A 23,114-nucleotide genomic window follows, 5' to 3' on the forward strand; every position below is an offset into this window, starting at 1 on the left:
TGTGTGTGTGTGTGTGTTTTCAAGTCATGGTCATCATTCCATGGAAGGTTCTAGTGACCCTAATTGGCTACTTTGCTTGCTCTTCCACTTATGGTCTCTGTTCTGCTCATGACCATATGAAGCCAAGTCCATGTGTCCTCTGGGTCAATCCTGCAGTCCGGACCCATTGCACTCCCAATAAGCACCTGACATTATCATGAGGTTTTATACAACTGACTGCTGCTTCTCTACCTCTATGGCTTCTCTCTCACTGTTTCTCCTGCTGGCATTGCTTGCTCAAGTTCACTGTCCTTTGATAGTCACTGAATCAAAGAAACTCACTGAATAAGAAACTACAGGGTGTTTCTTATCTGGGAGTTTCACATCTCCCAGGCATGAGCATTGCCCACTCCTTCCTTTCTTCAAGTACCTGCTATAAGATCTCTTTCTCAGCTACTATTTCCTGTCAATGCAATTAAACTTACTGTCCCTTTAAGTCTACTTCGTCATTTCTTATTCTTTCCCTATTAAAGTTTCTTCACAGCATTCACCATCACTGGCATCAGATACTAGACATTCATTTGTTGGTAAGCTATTTCCTTCCACACCACATTTATTATAGAAGATAGAGTATAATTTATTTCTATATTTCAGCATGGAGAATTGGTGCCTATAGTAGGTGCTCATTAAAGATCTTTACAGAGAACGGATCCATCAGTGAAGGTATAGTCACACAAGCCTGCCCGAAAGAGCCAGAAACAAATACAGAAAGCTGGCGAGGTCAGCGCCAGTCGCCCGGAAGCCAGGGAAGGGAAAGCCAGAGCAGCTGTTCGCAGAGTAGATGAGGGCAGTTGGGTTAATGCCCATCATAAACATTAACCGGCCAGCTGTGAGGCAGTGTTCCAGCACACAGTGTTTTTTAAAAAGTCGGGACGAGAGAAGATTCAATGTCACACCATAAATCACATGAGAGGTTACAGGTCCCAGCTGTGAAAATATTTCTATCCCTGTACCACAGAGAAGAGAAATCCAGGGAAGAACGATGAGGCTCCCACGGGTATCCAGTCCTCACTGCCACTTCCCAGCCCCATTGTTTTTTCAGACTTCAGAGCTCCCTCGGAGGACTCCTGATGTCTATCCACTCCTGGTCTGGCTCATGCTCCTATTCTCCTGAGGTGCCACATGGGCTCTACCAGCCTTCTTACACACACCAGGCACTTTAGTCATCTTGTCTTGGCAGCGCCTCTACCCCCACACAAACACACTCAACCCACTTCCCCTCCAGTCCCCCACATCAGGTGCTCACCTGTTGATGAACACAAGCAGAGCCGCTTTGTCTCTGTGATTTCATTGTATCCCTTCCCACTGTTTCCTATCTCAGCAATCTTACCCTCCCTCTCCTGGAGTCTTAGCAGTCCACAGCATCTGAGGCTTTCGGGTAGCATACTGTACATGTGTGGAAATGATCTCCTCTATTTTATATAGATTTTGTACTACCTTTGGAAATTTTCACTTTGCACAATCCCTGCATAGAACATGCACACTCACAAGGATACCCTGTGATCTTCCACTAGGCTGCGCAACTTAATTAGTGGGTGGAACACATATGGGATACAATTATCATTAGAAGGAAGAAGGAGAGGAAGAGGAAGGGAGAGAAGGAGGTTGGAAGAAAGAAGGGCAGAGGAAGGAAGCCATGAAGGGTGGGAGATAGGCTTTTGAGTTTTCCCCCTTCTACAAGTGACAGGAGTGCTTGTTAGGGTTAAGTTCATAATTACAGATTAGAAGACACTGCTAAAGGAATATGGATATTTTTGAAAATAAATTGACTTTTTTCTTTTTCTTTTTTTTGGGGGGGGGTGGTTAGAGACCTAAGAACATGGGCACACAGGAATAAGAAGCAATTTAAAAAGCATTAGGTTTTTAAATGCTAAGTGTAATGAAATCGCTGTTTGATTTCCCTTAGTGCATGCACTGTAGCAGAACAACCCTGTCTGTGCAACAGTCCTGTGGAGCCTTAATCAACCTTCATCTTCTACTACTCACTAGTCAGTGAGGATGAAATATTTCCATCAAGCTTAGAACAGTGACATGTGGCAATTCTCCTATCAGGAATATTGTTCAATATTTTATTACCCAATTGAAAGAACTATGCAAAAGATTGCCTACAGCATTGTGTTTTAGAGTTTAAGGACAATTTACGAAAAATACAACAAATCTACATAGAGAGACGGTTTACAGCTCCTATGTATCATTCACTTTCGCCAAATCAATTTCCTGTTCCAAATAGAGAAAGCATGCGATGCGGGAGCAATGCTTCAAACCTAAAACTCTGTATAATATTTAACAGCCAGTCAAATCTACAAGTTTAGACATTCTTTAACATGTACGATGAGGTGTCGTTCTTCAAAGAAAATTGTCTCTTCAAATCTTTCCATATTTCAATAGAGGTTGGCAGCTGCAGTAAAACACTATTTTCTAACTGCCTCTGAGATTTCTGGCTCTCTAAGAACATGAACACTATAGCATAAAGTACAATCAATAGCCCTTGTAGTTCCTCTTAGATGTACTTGTGTTTAAATAAAGAGCACACCAATTTGGTTTAGTGGAGTTACAGCACGCTGCCTATGATGGAGAAGGTATGCACTTTGGCTTCAGGCCAGGAGTGTAAGAGGCACAAAGACGGATAGTGCCTGCTTTGAAAGAACGCAGTAAGGCACAATGGGTCTTTGTGGCTTTAAGTTTAGAAATTGCCCTATTTATATAATCCATTTTTTTGAGGATCGATTTACTTCTTTTTATATTTGAGAAATTTTAAATTGAATTTGTTGGCTTTAAAAATGTTATCAAATCTAACCTGAACTCCATATGTTTACAGGCAAAATTATTGGGAGCTTAGAGAAGGCATAGCCAGGCAGGGAGATGCACCATTTGATATTTCCTGAGGTCCCCTTTAACCTTCGCATGTAAAAGTCTTCGGAAATGACAGAGTCTAAATGTTAACATATAAACCAAGAGTTAGGAATAATACAGATAAGGTGGGTGTGCTAACTCTCCTTCTTGTAATCCCAGCCCCTGTGAAGCCAAATTAGGAGTAACAGGAGTTTGAACCCAGCCTGGCAAAATATAACATTTCAGACCAACATGGACAACATTATGCAACTATCTGAAAGTAAAAATGTAAAAGTAAAAAGAGTAACCAAGAACAAAATATGAAGAAAATGATGATGACCCACTTTATTGGAGTTAAAATAGGAAAGGCAACGCTACAAATATGAGTCAAATATTTGACTCTGGATGACACAAGATAGGAATCTCAGCTCAAAGTCGGCTTTTGCTTGAGGAGCTGCTGGGTGCACTGTGATGGACAAGCCAAGAAGTAAGGAGTCACAAGATCCAGTCGCCGCTGGAACGACATCCACCCATCGGATGCAGGCCCAGGGGCTGGGGTTTGTTGTTTCCGATGATGAGGAAAAGGGAGCCACAGAGGGACTTCCGAAAGATTTGCAACTTATTTCTCCTTGTGGGAAGAGGCTTTGTTCTTAGAAACTACCACCAAATATCCGACTTTTAGTTCAATGTTAACCAAAATGTAAGGAGCTTAATAGGATTTAAGCATCTTCTCTAGAAATTCTGAGTCTAGAGTCCCAGGAAGCCACATTGGTATGGATTCCAGAATCAAGAAAATAGAGGATGTTTTGTGGAACATTTGTGATATGTAATACAAGAGTCAATCGTATTATTAACCCACAGGTTACTCCCTGACACTTGAGACATCCCCACTTCATAGAATGTTCTCCATTAATTTGGTTACTAGAGTGGATCATAATAGTCATGAAGTTAGACCAGATGATATTAAATAAATGAAAGCAAGAAAAAGAGTATTCCAAGGTAATCGAGCAAAGATAAAACTGATGAGAGTATCTGTTAAAAGAGGACCAATGACTTACAATGTACAGCCAGCATATCTACGGTGAATTCTGTGCATTGTCTAGGAAATTATATGTCATTAGGGATCATGCAGAAGGGAATTCTTAGAGGCAATGATAAAGAAAAAAAGAAACAGGCATTTAGAAGGCAAGTAGACTATTTCCCAACATAAAACTTATTCACTTACAACAAACAGCAAAGGAAAAGATTGATATTTGGTACTCTGGATTATCCTTATGCAAAGTCACTGAAGGATAATCACGATAGCTCTTTTCACTATGTGACGCTAACTATAAAATACATCCCACAAACCAAAGTTCAGAGTTTGTGTCCAACAAACACAGGTAGCATTAGAAAATTAACAACTTAAAATGAAGACTAATATTAGCAGATAATAGCTACCATGGAGATTACAATTATTTTTCTGGTTATGTAAAGTAGAAAAACTACTTATTAGATACCAACTGTGCTCACCACAAATTGGATTGTTACAATAATACGAATACAAATTAAAGGAAGCAGGCCCTAAAATACAAACATGGATTTACTAGCTCTTTCTGTGGAGTATAATTATACCATTTACATCAGTCCAAACGCAAACTCCCGGGGTAGTTGCTGATAAGACGGCACATTATTCAACATTTCAGTCTGAGCAAGTGTTCTAGAATTTAATTATGAGTTTGAAGTTGTGCAACAGTCATATTTTCATCTGCCATCCAATTGTAAATTCTGAAGTGCCTTAGATCCACATGTTGAAACAAATGGTTTTTTAAAAAAAATGTGTTTAGCACTACTCTAAACAAAAGTGCATTAGTAATTAATTTACAGCTATGCACACAGTTAAGCAATTAGCTTGTTATTAACCGTGAGTGCATGTTATAGGAACTGTTATTTGTATGGGCAGCATTTTAAGCAGTCCTGAAAGTGCTGGGAGGTTTTCAAGAAGATGGTGTGTGAGCAGAGAGACTGAAATGAAGCTGGAGTCCATATCCAATCAGATAGCAGGGGGATTTCATTGAACTTCGCATGGATTCTATCAGAGCCATAAGAGGGTCACGCTCAGACCCTCTGCTCTCTAGGTATGAATATGTACATGTGTGTGCATTCGTGTGTGTGTGTGTGTGTGTGTGTGTGTGTGTGTGTGCGTGGGTGTGTGTGTGTGCAGGAGTACACACCCAGGGTTGTGCACATGTCCCTTGGTCGTGGTGGGGAATTGATGGATTGATGGATGAGTGAGTAAAGCCACTCCAGGGATACAGAGCAGAACCTATATCCCATAGGGAGACAGAATCCCCATCTTCATACACATTTGACAACTAGCACTTGACTGTTTTAATCACGATCTGAGTACTGGAAACTCAGATCAGTAATATTTTATCTTCGGCTTAATTTTTGTCTTATTTTTTACATAATTTATGAAATACCTACTCTTGAAATGAGCTGATGCAGTCTTTGTTCTCTTGGAGATTAGTTTCTCATAAGGAAAGTTTATTTTCCACCTGATTTAAGTATATATATACTGTTTCTTAATACTTTTAATATGCTATAACCTGATCTTACTGTAAAATGAAATCATACACATACTAGAATGATCAGAGGAGCATATCCTTCCCATAGGAGCAGTTGAGCACTGTTAAATATGAGTAATTGATGCTATCATAGTTGTGTGCTCTGTGTTGGGCTTTCATAGAGTCATTATTGTATACAACTTTCTGGTATTTTGTGTGCATGGTCTATTTAATGGACGCTTCCCATATTCTTACTGCCCTCATGACCACCTGATGCTGTGCGCACGCAACTGGATGCCTTGAGAAAACTGAACTGCAATTTGCTCTCAAAGTGGCTGAGCGCCAGGCCAATGCCCACCCAAGTCTACAGTAATGGGCTTTAAACCTAACAAACTAGAGCCATAGATTTTAGCCTCTAAAGTCCAGAGTTACAACAACCTAGTCCATAGTACTTGAGTTTGTGCACCTCATTCATAAACCTCTGGGACTCAAGGACCCAAGTCTGCCAACCCCAGAAACTGCAACCTCATCTATGTGGACTTCTAATTGGAGCCAAAGATTTCAGGTACCTGACTGGTAATATATTCCATATGTTTTTTTTCACATTTGTCACACACAGATAAACAAAACATTTATTACATAAATTATACAAGGTGCTTGGGATATCAAGGTGAATAAGACATATTCCCTACATTCCAAGTGCTGGAAACCATAACATGCATAAATCCAAGGGATGATCCAGTTGTCACACAGAAAGGACACAAAGTAAGACCTTCACACTGAGAGCGTGAGCTGCATGGGGGACACCAGGCTTGGCTGGAGGAAGCCAATGCCTGGGATGGTGCCAGGAGAAAGTGTAGGTAGCCAAGCAGTAACTGAAGGTAAAAGGAAGGTAGTAACAGCCTGGAGTGACGAATGAATCTGGCATGTGGGTGGCGCCTACACAGTAGCTCGTGGCTGAGCTTCTCTAGGAGAGAACAGCAGGAGAAGGAGAGCAACATCTGGCTTAGGAAGATGTTTCAGGCTTAAGGCATGGAATGAATACGGACAAGCCGCCATTGAAAACTTGGTGTCTGAAAGTAGGAAATAAGTCTATTTTAGAATCAATTTTTACAAATGAATTTTTACAAATCTGTATGTTTGTGAATGAATGATGTTCATGTGAACATTGAGAGAGAGAGAGAGACAGAGAGAGAGAGAGACACAGAGAGAGAGGGAGAGAGAGAGAGAGAGACAGAGAGAGAGAGAGAGAGAGAGAGAGAGATCTGTTGTTAAACGATTTGGGATTATCACTATAACTTCAATACTCAGTCAGAATCATGTGACCAACCATTGTAGTCGGAGAGACATATGATAGAAGGAGGTCATGAAGATGACATGCGGGTCTGACATGTGGAGGAAGAAGCCGACTCAGATGTGGAGTTTGAGGATTCACACGTGGACTCCATGGCAGAGAAGAGGACCCAGATAAAGGAAGTCCTGAGAACTAAGGGTATTTATTGCAGGACATCAGGTAGGTTCTCAGGAAACTGCTGAGGAAGCGTCTATATGGACACAGAAACATTTCACAAAACGTCTTTCTCTTCCTTATCCGCCCTTCACCTCATTCTGTTTCCCCAATCAGGGAGGAAAGGAAGAAAACAGACTTTCTTCCTTCTAATTCCTAAGCTCACCTACTCATCACCCGCTCACCCTCTGCAGACGCTCGCAGACTTTCATTCAATTCTCTCCTCCCTCCGAACAGCTCCATGCATTTCCCACACTGGTTGTTTGTGTGTCCTCTTGTTTCCAGAGTCATGTAAGACAGACGTCTCTCATCTTTGAACTTCGAGCTGTGGTGTGCTTCTTTCTCGGTCATCTCTGACAAATATTTGCGACGTTGCCTACTCATAATCCATGCCCTCCAGACCTTATTCCCAAATCTAGGAATGTTTTGAAACTTTAATTACTATGTTGAGACATAGGCTTGGTGTACTCCGTCATACCTATTCAATTAACAAACATAGTACATTTTCTGTCTTTAAACACCCACAAAAACCTGATGATGCCAGGCAAACCGTTTTCTAAAATTTTTACTTCCATAAATTTTACAATACTATATTTATAGCTTACTAGTCAAATAACTGTGTTGGTATCTTCTGCAAAATACCAGGCTGTAGACAAGTGAGTATGAAAATTTCTGTTGCATAAAAAGCAACATCCTCTCTCTTTTTTTCTCTCTCTCTCTTCTCTGTCTCTGTCTCTGTCTTTCTCCGTGTGTGTGTGTGTGTGTGTGTGTGTGTGTGTGTGTGTGTGTGTGTATTTATAGACAGGGTTTCCTTTTGTAGCTATCCCTGGCTGTCCTAGAAGTCCCACAGTAGACCAGGCTGGCCTCAAACTCAGCAATCATCCTGTCTCTGGCTCCCTAGTGGTGGACTTAAAGTGGGTGCCACCACCTCTGGCCACAATAGCCTTTTTCCTCTACATTGGAACAATCTGAACAGTTATCATACTGCCTCTCCATCAAGCCTTTCCTGAAGGAAGATTTTTTTTGGCCCAATAAACTACCATTTCCTGACTTAGTTAATTCTCTCTGACCATCAGCACTTTACTTTTAAGAACCACATTAGCAATATCCACAGACCCTCTCCCCAGTGTAATTATTACCATCTTCCTAGGTTTTCAAAAAAATAAAATAAAATTAATGCTTCCAGAGAAACGACTTGTAAAAGCATCAACAAGGTGGTACTATTCTGATTAGAAATTTGAGACTCCATGACGACAATGAATATAGTTGAACTAACCCCACACAAACACTGAGAGGCAGAATTGGCATTTGAGACATACCGCTTAATATTTGAAGAGAAGGACTAGTCTTTGGACACCAGATTTTCAGTACTTATCCTCTAAACTTTTTTTTTTCACTTGTACTTGTGGAATCACATGATATTATCTCCAACTTTTAGGTATAAAATTTATATATATATATATATATATATTATATAAATAATAGGTGGGTCTTAATATTTGTTAGGTTGGTTTTAATGTTAACCCTGAAGTCACTAAAATAATATCCAAATGCAGCCTCTCTCACAGTGTGTATCTGTCATGAGCTCATTTTCTGTTAATAATTTATGCCATCTTTCATTTTTCCTCTGCATCAGCCAGTCCTCATTGGTCTATACCAAGCGCTCTCTCAACTCATTGTGATTCATTTTATGGTATGTAAGATTAGCTACTGGATGGCATTGATTTCTTTTTCCTTAAATGCCTTTTATGTGTGCTTCTTCTAATCTACCCCCAGTGTTACTATTCTAGTGTGAGCTTCCAAATTCTGTCTTGGCATAATTTCAAAGGCTCCGTGAGCTCCTATCTTTCCTACTTTAAGTTCCAAAGTTTTCATACCCTTCCAGGAAACAGATGACTTGAAGAACCCGTTGATTTTAATTGACGCCAGTAGGTTTTACATCACTTCCTATATACCTGGATTAAAATGGAGCTATTTCATTTTTGTCGCTTCTTTACAGAATGGTTGGCCTTAAAAGGTACTCTTTCGAGCCCTACTCATCTGTTGGAATTCAGAATTTCAGTAGAACTGGGACCTGACACACCAAAGTAGAATTTCCAGGCACTGGCACAGGTGTGAGCCTCTTGCTCAGTTGCTTCCACTTGGAATGCGTGCTTAGGTTTGACTTTCATTTGGAAATGTACACACGAAAATGCACAAATCTATGGCCTTCTGCTACAGTCCTGAGAGGGAGGCCTGGGTAAACAGAAACAAATACCGTGACCTTACTTTTACCAGTGCTAAGGGAAGTCAGGGATGCGCTGCTACTTAAAGGGATAGGATTTGGCTCTGCACAAAAGACATGTAATCCTATTACGTGTGCATAGTTTCTTGTAGACTTTGAAATTAGTACTGGCATTCCTGAAGGGAGCATAGTTCTGGAACAGAATTATATGGCTGGGAGAGAAACATCCCACTCTGAGTCTTAAAAGGAAGTGACTGCGTTCAGCAGTTGAAGTTTCCTTTCACCACCTTCAGCACCAGCATCCGTTTCATTAGAAAAATGTCTTCTGAGGATATGAGTGAGGTGAACGTGGGGGAAGGGCTACTCTGCTCTTGGAATCATAGCTTATTATATTAAAAGCAGAGGGGCTAGTGCAAGGAGATATTACTGAAGCAACAGTTAGTTAACACCGTGTAACTAAAGCATTCTGCCTCGGGTCGCCCATCTCCTTTAATATTTATATTTAATTCATCACAAAGTTTTAAAATATGCATATTTTACCTGCAGCCACCACAAAAAGCCACAGAGATAATCCTACCCTGAGACACACAAAAGGAAATGAAAAATGCCTCCAAGAGCCATGACTCACTTATATTAAAATTCGATCTCTACCATGAACTAAGCACTCCACTCTGGAAACCAAAGCCTATGGCATTATCAAGCCCGTCCTTCTGTCATGCTCATGGGATATTTTAATTTTGAGAGTTGTCATACACTGTCAATTTAATTTCTACAGTCTACCCTGGTCACCCTTATTTTCACACTTTCAGCAATTTTATTTAAAAGAGAGATGCTTCCAAAGAATGACTCTTTAGGGCTGGAGAGATGGATCTGTGGTTAAGAGAACTTGCTGCTCTTAAAGAGGACCCAGGTTTGGTTCGAAGCACTCACTGGTGGCTTATTATGGTCTGTAACTCCAGTTTCAGGAGCTCTAACTCCCTTTCCTGACTTCCCTAGCAACAGGCACAAAGGTAGTGCGAATACATACATGCAGGCAAAACACTCATGCACATAAAATAAAAATAAATACTTTTAAAAATGGTTCCTATACTCTCTTATGATACTTCTAATGAATCTTTTGGCACTTTGAACTCAGCAATGGTTTAAACTGAGCAAAGAACATTATGCACTCTAACAGAACATTCTGGCCTTGTTGTATTTATGTTATTGGTGCTTTGTTTCCTTTACATAGGGTTTGACCACACAGGCAAGGCTAGTTTGAACTGGTGCTCTGTCTGCCTCATCCTCCTGAGTTGAGCCATGCACAGCTATGTCAGACTTATGAGTATTCTTTAATAAGATGAATACTGAAGCCAGATCACTTTTTCCTACACAATTAACAAGGTTATCCAAAACAACTTCACCAATAATATTGACACTAGTGTGTCAGGTGTCAGGTAAGTATTTACTCATTGTGTACATCAGATACCCTAATATATTGAGCTGGTAAGTAGAGTCATGCCGCCCCTTCTGTAGAGGGCATACGAAGATTAGAGTTAGTGTATAAGGATCAGATTAAGCCCCGGTTGAATGTGTTGTGAATGTGAGCATGGCCATGTCAAGGACCACAGTGTCTTAGACACATGGGCATGGCGAAGGTTTCCCCTGCTCCATATGTGAATGTGGACATTGTGTGCAGAAATTGAAGACTACAGCATCCTCCTGTATGTCAACAGCCTGGGTTGGCTTCCCTATAAGAACTCCTACCTGGATTGGCCAAAGTACATCCTCCTTCACCCATTTACAATAAACCAATGCCCTCTATTTGGATATATAAAATAAATGCACTGAACTTTAAGGCTGCCACTGGTGTATCTCCATCAGAGCACAAGACCAGCTTTTCTGTACTGCATTTGTGTGTCCTTCCTTTCTTCATTTTCTCATTACCCTAACCAGGTTTCCAGGAGTCAAAGCTGTGCAAGATAGCCGCATCTTTCCATAAATGCATAGAAAAATCTATAGATGTTTCTACCCCTTACAAATGTTATATTGGCTTCTTGGGATGGGTCTCAGTGGCTCTCCATTCCTGACTATCAATGCCTGCAGCTAGAGACAATGTAGCTCATTTCTAAGTCAAGAAATACCCTGAGAAAAACCACCTATACATCTTCCCAGAGAACACAGTCCTCCCTCCTTCAACCACAAATGCAAAGCAAATGAAATGACTGAGTCAAAGACTACAGATATCTCTGACTACGGCTCATAACTACTGTAGTCAACACCTAGACATACGTCTCTCCCAGTGAGCCTATGGAATTAACCTTCTGGTTGTGATCTATGTCAGTGAACAGGCAGACTCAACCATTGTAATAAAGAGCATTCTTCTATTTGGAAAACCAGAATGCAAAGATTTAGAAGTTTGTTCCTTGTCTTCCCAAAAGAAATATACCTACCACGGGAGAGAAAAGCTGATGAGAGGCTGCCGATGGCTGTGCTCTGGATCTTGAGTGTTTCCCCAGGCTTTTATGTGAAGGCTTGACTTCTAGCCTTCGACACTGGGGGGCGGGTAGTGGAACCTTTATGCAGAAGGAAGTAGTGATAGGGGGGCAGATCTCTGAGGCTGTGCTCCAGAAGAAGATGCTAGAAGCTGGGCTCTCCCCTGAATATCTCTTTTACTTCCCACTGTCATAGAGTTGAGCAGGCTCCACATCACATACGGCTGCTGTGACATGCTACCCCACCGCACTTCCAAAAGTAATGGGTCAACTGACTATGAACTTGAATCCTCAAAAATGGAGGGAATATGCTTTTCTCCCCCTTCAAGTGAATTTGTCACAGTGTCAGAAACAGACACTCAGATCAACAATTTGACATCTGATTGACAAGCTAGGATGTCTGTCTATTTTCAGTACTCATTCAAGTACACAGTCTATACCTTTTCAGACTGTGTGTTTGTGCTGTATTTCTATGTGTTTTCTAGACCAAGGTAGTTGATAAGCTACCTTTAAATGGATAAATGGATCTTTATCTCTTCCTTTCTTTCTATAAAAAGAATACCACTCAAGACAAAAATTGTTACACAGAGAGTGAATCGAGTTTATATAAGTTATTGATTGATTTCGGGGCACTATGAATATAGACTTTACAGCATATAGTTTGTATAAGCTTGGGAAATTGGATAAATCAAATTTTACAAATTCAATTGCAAATTAAAGACTCTAGAAAGAAATTGGATTATGAAAAATTATGACACCAAGCATACCTTACTGAAATAATAGACACATAAATGTACACATGCATATATATATATATACATATATATATATTTATCTTTGGGAGCCAAGTATTATTACCACAATTACAATTTTAGAGCACATTGTTTCTTCAACTTCTCCTACCTATTTCTTACTCTGCCCTTTCCTCAAAAGTAAAGGTAACCTAGATTTACTCTTTAACTGGATTACTTCATGCCTTTTTAAAAGTAGAGAAACACCTTAAAGGAAAAGCAAACAGATTCCCTTAAACTGTTGTGTGAGACATCTACATCTCTTTCCGGGTCAAAAATTAATTAAGATAATAAAAAGATTTGATAATGATTAGAGACTGGCCTTCTTCATTTCTTATAAACATCATTCAGTGAAAGTAAACTGAAAAAGTACAGACACTTCAAGATGTCAAGAGCATCGTAGACACAAAAAGGCAATCCCCTATCTCCTGTTTCATCTCCATTATAGTTCTACAATGTGTCTTTCTGATAACAGAGAACACTTGACATCTGATAAATGAGGTACAGTCCAGAGGCAAAACATCTGGCTTCTTTTAAGCCGGCCTTAAAGGAGTCAGTGTGGGTAGTAAAATTAAAACTACTCTACAAATAATTTCACACTGCTAAAAATTCAGGACCCTCACTTTTTTCTTGGTATTACTAAAACATTTACCTCTTTAAGAATAGTGATTTTTTTTAAAACACGAGTATGTATAGTTCTTTCCTCTATATTATCATCTGTCACAATATTTGAATTGTATTCTTTCCTTTTTCAAATTAAGCATTATTAATTGGATAATAAAAGTCTGACTTTCTATGAGGCATAGTGTATCTGATACAGTAGAGCCTGACTTCTCACTGCCCTGATATTTGGCTATCACTGCAATTCACCTGGCCTTTTTTTTTTTAATTCTTTCTTGATCAGAAGAGAATTACATAAATGAGTTCTAAGTATGTACCAATTTAACAAGTCAACAACATAAACACAATAAAATAAGGCAACAAGTCTTTATATTTCTAGAAATATAATGATTGGAAATACTGACCATCATATACTGAAGCATATACATGGTGGTTAAGATACACATCTTCTAAGTCTATTGCTGAGTTAATTAAGAAAAAAAGGCCAAAAGGAAACTGAAGTCATGGATTTATCTGGCAGGCAGAGACTAGAACTTTCTTTCTCCTTTTAGAGTTTCTACCAAATCTCACAGACACCTAGGTTTCCTCTTTGAAGGCTTCCTAGAAAACAGGATATAAATATGCCTAAGCTTTGCTCTACACCAGTGGTTCTCAACGTTAATGCTGCAACCCTTTAATACAGTTCCTCAGGTTACAGTGACCCACAACTATAACATTATTTTGTTGCTACTTCATAACTGTAATTTTGCTCCTGTTATGAATTGAAATGTAAATATCCGATATGTAGTATATCTGGTATGGGACCCCCAGAGGATTGAGACAAACAGATTGAGAACAGCTATTGTAGACCATCCCAAAAGTTTCATGCTAGACAAAATGACTACAAAGCTAGTACCGGTGTTTAAGAGTGAACTGTCTAAGAGCAAACCTGCCTAGCACAAGGTCTCAGCAAGGTGAACTGCATTTCTGAAAGAGCATTGAATAGCTAGAGGGAAGCCTGACCCGTGACAATTTACTACATAGTCTAAGCTCGTGCTTCCTTTGAGCTATCGGGGATCCGCAGAGAAAAGACAGAAGGTTTCCAAATGTACAGAGTCTCCATCAAACCGGATGGAACGCTCACAGACAAAAACCTTTGTGAGGGAGTTCAGTGTCACTGTAAGTCACAGAGAATCCCCACAGAAATGACTCCTTGCAGGGGCAGAACAGGAGCATCAGACTGAAATTAGCACTTGTAGCAGTCGAGGTAGTAGATGGGTGTTGTATTTCCCTGAATAGCATATTGCTAGGCTTGTGGACTTCTTTGGTCTTGGACTTGTCCCCCCTGCCCCCCAGCCCTTCTCTGTTCCAGGCAAAATGATCTCCCTTCCAGGAATGAATCCCAGTTTTCCACTTCGCTCATATTATGCCTCTGGGGATGAGATACAGTTAGGTAAACTTCAGAGAATTTTGTTTTCTGTAGATATTTTAATCTTGCCTTGATATATGATATAGACTAAGATCCCATTTGCCAGTCTCTGAAGAATTGATTTGTTCCCTTTCACTTTCCAAGCTGATGCTGATAACCCCTGTGTTTGGGAAATGGCCTTGGAACTTCCTTTGGAAGACTGGGGACCAGATCACTCTCTCATTTCTCTCAATGATGGGCCTGACATGGCTCCTTTTCAATCATTTTGACTTTGTTTAACCAAGAGATGTAGTTTTCCAAAAAAGGTATTCTTCCTTGGATTACTTATTTGATAATTTTCCCTATGTTTGTTTTATTTTTCTTGAACTCTAGAAGTTTGGTATGCAACTTCTTGTATTGTCTTTCTGGTTGATTCCTTCCTATATATTTTTTTATTTCTCTTCTTTCATACTGGAGGCCTTTTCAAACACCTATTCTTTTTCTGTTAATTTTATAATACTAATTTATTCTAACTATACTAATATACTACTACTAATTTAAAGGTTTTATGGGTAATAAGAGCATGTTGCTTGATAAACAAACAAGAACATCCAATGTGCAACATCTGACGATATTAATTTCTAAATGTCATTATCTAAACTCAAGTGAAGAAACCCAAGCTATTTTAGGTTCAGTTGTGCAAATGGAGCTAGAAGGGCATCAGTACTGCCCACAAAAGCAAGAAGGACAGAAGTCACAGTCATTGCATTTTCAGAATAAAGCACCTCCTATCACTTCCCATGTAGTTATCCCTTGTAATAAGGATGAAACAAAAAAGGGAGTACGACAAGTCATTGTGTGCTTTTCATAAATTTGCTGTTTCTCCTAGAGGTACATAATAAAACAGCCCTTACTTCAGACACAGAAGCCTATCATACTGCTATTTAGAAGTTTTAATAGTCTTTCTATGCATATTACACATAGTAAACACACACACACACACACACACACACACCACTTGTGCTTCAACTAGGATCATTAAGATAAGTCAATTTACTCACTTGTTTTCATTCATATATTTAATCAGCACCTAAACATGTAATGTAAACAAAGTGTAATGTGTACTTTCAGATCTAATTTTGGCATATTCTCAACATCTTGGCTGATATCCGACATATATTCACAATATAGACATTGAGGTCAATTATAATTGAGATATATTTATTATTATTTATTTTTGCTTTATTACTGAGGTGCAGAGAAAGGTTATGTTTAAATGATGATATTTAACTAACAGCACTTACTAATGCCAAGAGTAAATTTAGTGATGAATATAAATAGATCAATCCAGAAATATCACAACTTGCTCAAATATGGACAACCAAGTACATAGGAACATAACTTTAAACCATGCATGAACGTGCAGCTATTTAAAACCCTGCTTACCTCTTGTCTGCAGCCCCTTCCCACATGCCTCACTGGTGCCTGTTCTCCCCTGCCTGATAGACTCTGGAACCAGGATACAAGGGCTCCATTTCTGTGGCTTCCACCTGGGACAGAAGAGAACTTTTAGCATAACACATGCAGAGGAGGTACATGCAACACTTGACTTAGAAATGCAGAAATAGAAAAGACCAGAGTTCCATCAGCTTAGACTTGAAACAAACCATGTTTGGTACTATACGCCTTGTCAGCTGCCCATGGAAGTAAGGACATAGACCCCAGAGAAGAACCTACTACTCCTACTTTTCTAGACTGGTATCATTTCTAACTGTATTCTAAAATCTTATCTTTATACCCTTGGATAAATGTAGTTCTTACTCTCGATGAAAGAATTTTTCTCTGCAGAAAATTGGGACTACTGAAGAAGCACAATAGCTCCGAATAAAAAGAACAGCAGACCATAGCATGCTCAACTCCAACAGACACATCTGCAATGCGACTCTATACATACAGTTCAGGGAATACCATGAAACAGGAGACAGAAGATTCTAACAGTTAAACAATCATGACATCTGCATTGCAACAATAACTTCCATATATGACAGGGATGATGCACTTAAGGAATCTCAGAACAATATAACACTCTCAACAAAACTTGCATAATGACCACATCAGTTGGCATGACAATACAAATTTATAACAACTCAAAGGTCCTAATACTGTATGAAGAACTCTAGGAAATTAATGGCTGTCGAAAGAGGAAGAGAAATTTTTGTATAGAGACAAACCTCATGACAGTTTGTCAAATACCAAATAGTCATCCTTAAACAGATATATGTAGGAAAAAGATATATATATATATATGTATATGTATATATATACACACACACATATATGTGTATGTGTCTATATCTATATATACATTCATATGTGTGCATATATCAGTATATATGTATATATACATATATATATATATGCATGTGCAAATGTATGCATGTGTTACAATAAATAAATAAATAAATAATAAAAATCCACCCCTAGCAAGTGCTGGGGACAATAACAATTGACTCCACTGTCCAACTCAGATTCATGATTAAAGTTGCAATTCTTATTCTGGGAGTTTGAATATTTTATATGTGAATCTTAGTTTATACAAAAAAACTGTAAAAAGAAGCTCAATATACACAGATCACCTTGTTCATTTACAATCATTAAAAAATAAATATAAAGAGAAAAAGAAAATAATCCTTGTGTTCCACCAAAACATAAATGATTCAAAGTTTGAACTCCTAAAATCTTAGGGTGAAAACTTTCGCCCCTGGATTTTTGCTTCTGTTTTTTTTTTTAATATAGTACTTCTAGGATTCAGATATAACTCTACCAGTTCCATCAGTCATACAATGAAATGCAAAAGATGACTCTAGGGACAGACCTTACCCCCAAGTTCATCTTAGGGAAGAACAATGGATGTTACGAGATGAGACTTGCTTTCCTCTGAGGAAATGGTCTCTGAGGAAGTCACCTGGCTTCTCTCTGGTTATCTTCTTCAGGTTAATAAAAGTGTCTATTTTTGTCACAGAGAGGGTGGCTTTTGTTCTTAAAATTATTTCTGCACAGTATTCCAGAAAACTCAAGGGCCAAAGTCTAATGGTGCTTTCTGTTCTTTCAGTTACTGTGCTTTTATAGCCTGTTTCATATAAGCCACAAACTCTGATACTTTATCTCCTGGTCCACACTTTATGAGCTATGTATAAAAATATCACCAGTAACGTAAAAATATCATTGATCACCTTTAAGTGGCTTGTTTAATGAGAATGACTACCAAGTTTGGTTGAAAAACAGGACACAAAAAGAAAGCATGTCATGATCAAATATTAATTAAATCAGCTATTAACTTCTTTTTTCCCCAGTTACTTATATAGTAGACTTTATTCTTTTTCTTTTTTTTCCTCCATCTTTATTAATTGGGTATTTCTTATTTACATTTTGATTGTTATTCCCTTTCCCGGTTTCCAGGCCAACATCCCCCTAAGCCCTCCCCGTCCCCTTCTATATAGGTGTTCCCATCCCCATCCTCCCCCCATTACCACACTCCCCCCGACAATCACGTTCACTGGGGGTTCAGACTTAGCAGGACCAAGGGCTTCCCCTGCCACTGGTGATATTACTAGACTATTCATTGCTACCTATGAGGTTGGAGCCCAGGGTCAGTCCATGTCTAGTCTTTAGGTAGTGGCTTAGTCCCCGCAAGCTCTGGTTGGTTGGCATTGTTGTTCATATGGGGTCTCAAGCCTCTTCAAGCTCTTTCAGTTCTTTCTCTTATTCCTTCAATGGGGGTCCCGTTCTCAGTTCAGTGGTTTGCTGCTGGCATTCGCCTCTGTATTTGCTGTATTCTGGCTATGTCTCTCAGGAGAGATCTACATGCGGTTCCTGTCAGCCTGCACTTCTTTGCTTCATCCATCTTATCTAGTTTGGTGGCTGTATATGTATGGGTCACATGTGCGGCAGGTTCTGAATGGGTGTTCCTTCTGCCTCTGTTCTAAACTTGCCTGCCTATCCCCTCTGAAGGGTATTCTTGTTCCCTTTTTAAAGAAGGAATAAAGCATTCACATTTTGGTCATCCTTCTTGAATGTCATGTGTTTTGTGCATCTATGGTAATTCAAGCATTTGGGCTAATATCCACTTATCATTGAGTGCATACCATGTGTGTTTTTCTGTGATTGGGTTACCTCACTCAGGATGATATTTTCCAGTTTCATCCATTTACCTATGAAATTCATAACATCATTGTTTTTGATAGCTGAGTAGTATTCCATTGTGTAGATGTACCACATTTTCTGTATCTATTCCTCTGTTGAAGGGTATCTGGGTTCTTTCCGGCTTCTGGCTATTATAAATAAGGCTGCTATGAACATAGTGGAGCATGTGTCTTTGTTATATGTTGGGGCATCTTTTGGGTATATGCCTAAGAGAGGTATAGCTGGGTCCTCAGGTAGTTCAATGTCCAATTTTCTGAGGAACCTCCAGACTGATTTCCAGAATGGTTGTACCAATCTGCAATCCTACCAACGATGGAGGAGTGTTCCTCTTTCTCCACATCCTTGCCAGCATCTGCTGTCATTTGAGTTTTTGATCTTAGCCATTTTGACTGGTGTGAGGTGGAATCTCAGGGTTGTTTTGATTTGCATTTCCCTTATGGCTAAAGATGTTGAACATTTCTTTAGGTGTTTCTCAGCCATTCCGCATTCCTCAGCTGTGAATTCTTTGTTTAGCTCTGAATCCCATTTTTTAATAGGGTTATTTGTCTCCCTGCGGTCTAACTTCTTAAGTTCTTTGTATATTTTGGATATAAGCCCTCTATAAGTTGTAGGATTTGTAAAGATCTTTTTCCAATCTGTTGCTTGCTGTTTTGTCCTAACCACAGTGTCCTTTGCCTTACAGAAGCTTTGCAGTTTTATGAGATCCCATTTGTCGATTCTTGATCTTAGAGCATAAGCCATTGGTGTTTTGTTCAGGAAACTTTTTCCAGTGCCCATGTGTTCCAGATGCTTCCCTAGTTTTTCTTCTATTAGTTTGAGTGTGTCTGGTTTGATGTGGAGGTCCTTGATCCACTTGGTCTTAAGCTTTGTACAGGATGATAAGAATGGATCGATCTGCATTCTTCTACATGCTGACCTCCAGTTGAACCAGCACCATTTGCTGAAAATGCTATCTTTTTTTTCATTGGATGGTTTTGGCTCCTTTGTCAATAATCAAGTGACCATAGGTGTGTGGGTTCATTTCTGGGTCTTCAATTCTGTTCCATTGGTCTATCTGTCTGTCTTTGTACCAATACCATGCAGTTTTTATCACTATTGCTCTGTAATACAGCTATTAAGTTCTAAAGCAATGAATTCACTTCATTTATCCATACACTCCCTCAATATAGTCACTTCCACAGTATCTAAGGTGGCTATGGGCTCACGTCCCACCTTTTGGATCATGGTGTATTATTCATTATGATTTATGTGCATTCCTAAGGCTATGTTTACACAGGCATCTCAGATGAACATGAATATCAGAGTATTCATGTCTGTTAGTGAGCTGTGCAGACAGAATGAGATGGAAGGAGTTTTTAAGAGTGTCTTTGATAAGCTCTCAAACTGAGATTATAAACTATAATTCATTCTTTGCAGCCTGAGTCCAGAACATTCTGGTTACTTGATCCTTGGTTCTTGGTTACTTGTCATAGTCAATTCTGTATAAAGATTAATGTCATAATACTCTTTTCTCTTTAATCTCTAATTTGATGTACTGAATTATGCAGGACAACCTAGGTGGGCATTTCATTTCCATTCTAATTTGGTGAATTTGGACATGTGACCTTAATCCAGTTAAAAGAATGAACTAGAAGATAATGATAAAAAAAAACAAACAAACAAAACAACACAAAAACCACCTAAACTTATATGTTTAGGATAACTTCACATAGCCAAATCTAGCTGGAACCACAGTGATCAACATTACAAGTTTTTCTTTTCCTTCCTTTCTTTCTTTCTTTCTTTCTTTCTTTCTTTCTTTCTTTCTTTCTTTCTTTCTTTCTTTCTTTCTTTCTTCCTTCCTTCCTTCCTTCCTTCCTTCCTTCCTCCCTCTTTCCCTCCCTCTCTCTCTCTCTCTCTCTCTCTCTCTCTCTTTTTCTTTTCTTTTTTACAAGGATCAGAGAGTTGTGTTAATTTGGACACAGTTTGAAGTGCACATGAGAAAGTAGGTTCCGGATACAGCAGAACTGATTTCTGGAAAAATTGCAGGAGGTAAATAAGGAAAACGAGTTCAAACACGAAGGGTTAAATTGAAGTGTCACCAAATAGCAAGGATTGAGGAAAACCAAGTTCCACCGGTGTCTTTTTTTTTTTTTTTTTTGAGATTTCTGCTGATTTTAATGATTCTGGGTTTATTAAAATGTCTGATAATATTTTATTTGGCTGAGTTTTTCACTTGGTGACTCTCCACATGTGTGCTTGTCTGGACATAGAAGTTTCAATATTTACCCAAAGCCCAAGAGGGTGATTACTGGCAGTCATTACACAATGGCCCCATGGTTATGGGAGCAAAGAGCAGTCTGGACCCGATCCCAGTGACTATCTACATCCTCCCCAAACTGTCCATCGAATCAGGATGATGGTGTGAGGCATGGGCAGAACAGTAGGACTGAACTTCTCAGTGGCACTTACATTGTACTAAAATGAGCTCTATTTGGAAAAGGAATGAGACTACATTATTCCTGAATAAATCATCCCTTAAGACTTGCAGCTTTAAGACACAGTTTCTAAAATTATCAGGATAAAACATTAAATAAGTTCACAAAATACATTTTTGAGTGAGTTGGTAAAACTATATGATTTTTAAACCATGAGCTATTATCATAAATCATTGACTTCTTTTAAACTAAGATTGTTTAAAGGTAATGTTATCACTGAATTTCAAACTAACTTTCAAATTCCAAAAGTATGGAAGGTTAAAACTTGAAAATGAAACTTGGATATGGTTTTATAAACAGTACTTTCCAATTTCTAAAAAGGAGGATAGAGAGAACATTAAAGGTTTAAGTGTTATCCCTATTCTCTTATTAAAAAGAGGGGAGTGGTAATAGGTATGATCAAAAATACATTGTACATGGGGATCAAATTTATCAAGAATAAATAAAAATATTATTAAGAATACATTATTACATGGATTAATAAACATATATGATTTGCTGTTTGATACAGGATTTTATATAAGTATAAACCCAGGATGGTCTTGAATTCATGACCCTTTTGTCTCAGACTTTCAAGTGCTAGATTACAGGTGCAGGCTGCTGTACCCAGCTTGTTTTTTAATGGCTTGTTGAAAGTTCTAAGATGAGAACAACAGAATAAGTATATAGCTCACAGTGTAGTGGGGTTTGTTTTGTACCATTTGTGTTGTGTTTGTATATGTAAGTTTATGTGTCTGCATGTGCGTGCCTATGTGTGTCTGAATATGTATGTATATGTGTATGCATGTGTGTCTTTGTGTCTTTGTGCATATCTATGTTCAGATACATATGTATTTGTGTGCTTATGTATGTGTATGTACTCTATGTGAATATGGTGTTTGTGTATGTTTATGTACATATGCCTGTTGGGAGATGTACTTGTGTATTTATATGTGTTTTTATGTATTTCTTCATGTGTGTATGTGTCTCCATGTGTGTCTGTGTGTCTACATGCCTGTGTCTATATTTTCTTGTGTGTACATGGGCTTGTTTCTATTCATATATGTATGTAACTCTGCATATGTATTTGTGTGTCTATGTTTTTATGTGTTTGTGTGTGTATATATGTGTGCATCTACATGTCTTCAGGTGTGTATGTGCCTACATAGGTATGTTTGTGTGTATCTGTTTTGTTTGGGTCTATGTGTGCTTGTTTATATGTGCATCTGTCTGCCTGTGTGTCTGTATGTATGTTCTTTTGTCTGTGTGTGTGTGTGTGTGTGTGTGTGTGATATGTGTGCATAGGTATGCATGTGTGTGTGTCTTTATCTCTCTGTGTGTAATGATCTACATAAAAGCAAAAAAGGGGGAAATATTCATAGGAGGGGATATGGAAGCAAAGTTTAGAACAGCGACTAAAGGAATGGCCATTCAGAGCCTGACACACATGTGTCCCATATCTATACAGCCACCAAAACTAAATAAGATTGATGAAGCTAAAAAATACATGTGGGAAGGGACTGGATTTAGATCTCTCCTTAGAGACACATCCAGAGCATGTCCAATACAGAGGTCAATGTTAGCAGCAAACCACCGAACTGAGAATAGGACCCCCTTGGGGGGAATTAGAGGAAGTATTGAAAGAGTTGAAGGAGCTTGCAACCCATATGAACAACAATGCCAACCAACCAGAGCTCCCAGGGACTAAACCACTTCCAAAAGACTGTACATGGACTGACCCAGGGCTCTAACTGCATATGTAGCAGAGAATAGCCATATTGGGACATCAGGGGAAGGGGAAGACCTTGCTCCTGCCTAGGTTGGACCCTCAGTGCAGGAGAATATGGGGGAGGGAAATAAGGGGGATATAAAGGGGGAGGATCGGGTAGGGTAGGGGGGCTTATGGACAGCAAACTGGGAAGGGGAATAACCTTTGAAATGTAAGTAAAGAAATATATAATAAAAAATTAAAAAAATAAAAGCACATTCTATCTCTCTCTGGATCATTCTCCAGAAATCTGACTGCAGATGAGG

At 39.0% G+C, this 23,114-nt stretch overlaps 1 protein-coding gene across 1 annotated transcript in view; it reads right to left on the reverse strand.

Moving 5' to 3' along the window:
- LOC116911550 (thrombospondin type-1 domain-containing protein 7B) overlaps nt 1-23,114 on the reverse strand; it is an 852,321-nt gene that overhangs the window by 303,612 nt on the left and 525,595 nt on the right. Inside the window, exon 12 of the mRNA XM_032915540.1 lies at nt 15,868-15,971. Within this exon, the coding sequence (XP_032771431.1) occupies nt 15,868-15,971 (104 nt within the window). The remainder of the gene's footprint in view (nt 1-15,867; nt 15,972-23,114) is intronic.

This window comes from Rattus rattus, chromosome 10 (assembly GCF_011064425.1).
Source record: "Rattus rattus isolate New Zealand chromosome 10, Rrattus_CSIRO_v1, whole genome shotgun sequence".
NCBI lineage: Eukaryota > Metazoa > Chordata > Mammalia > Rodentia > Muridae > Rattus > Rattus rattus.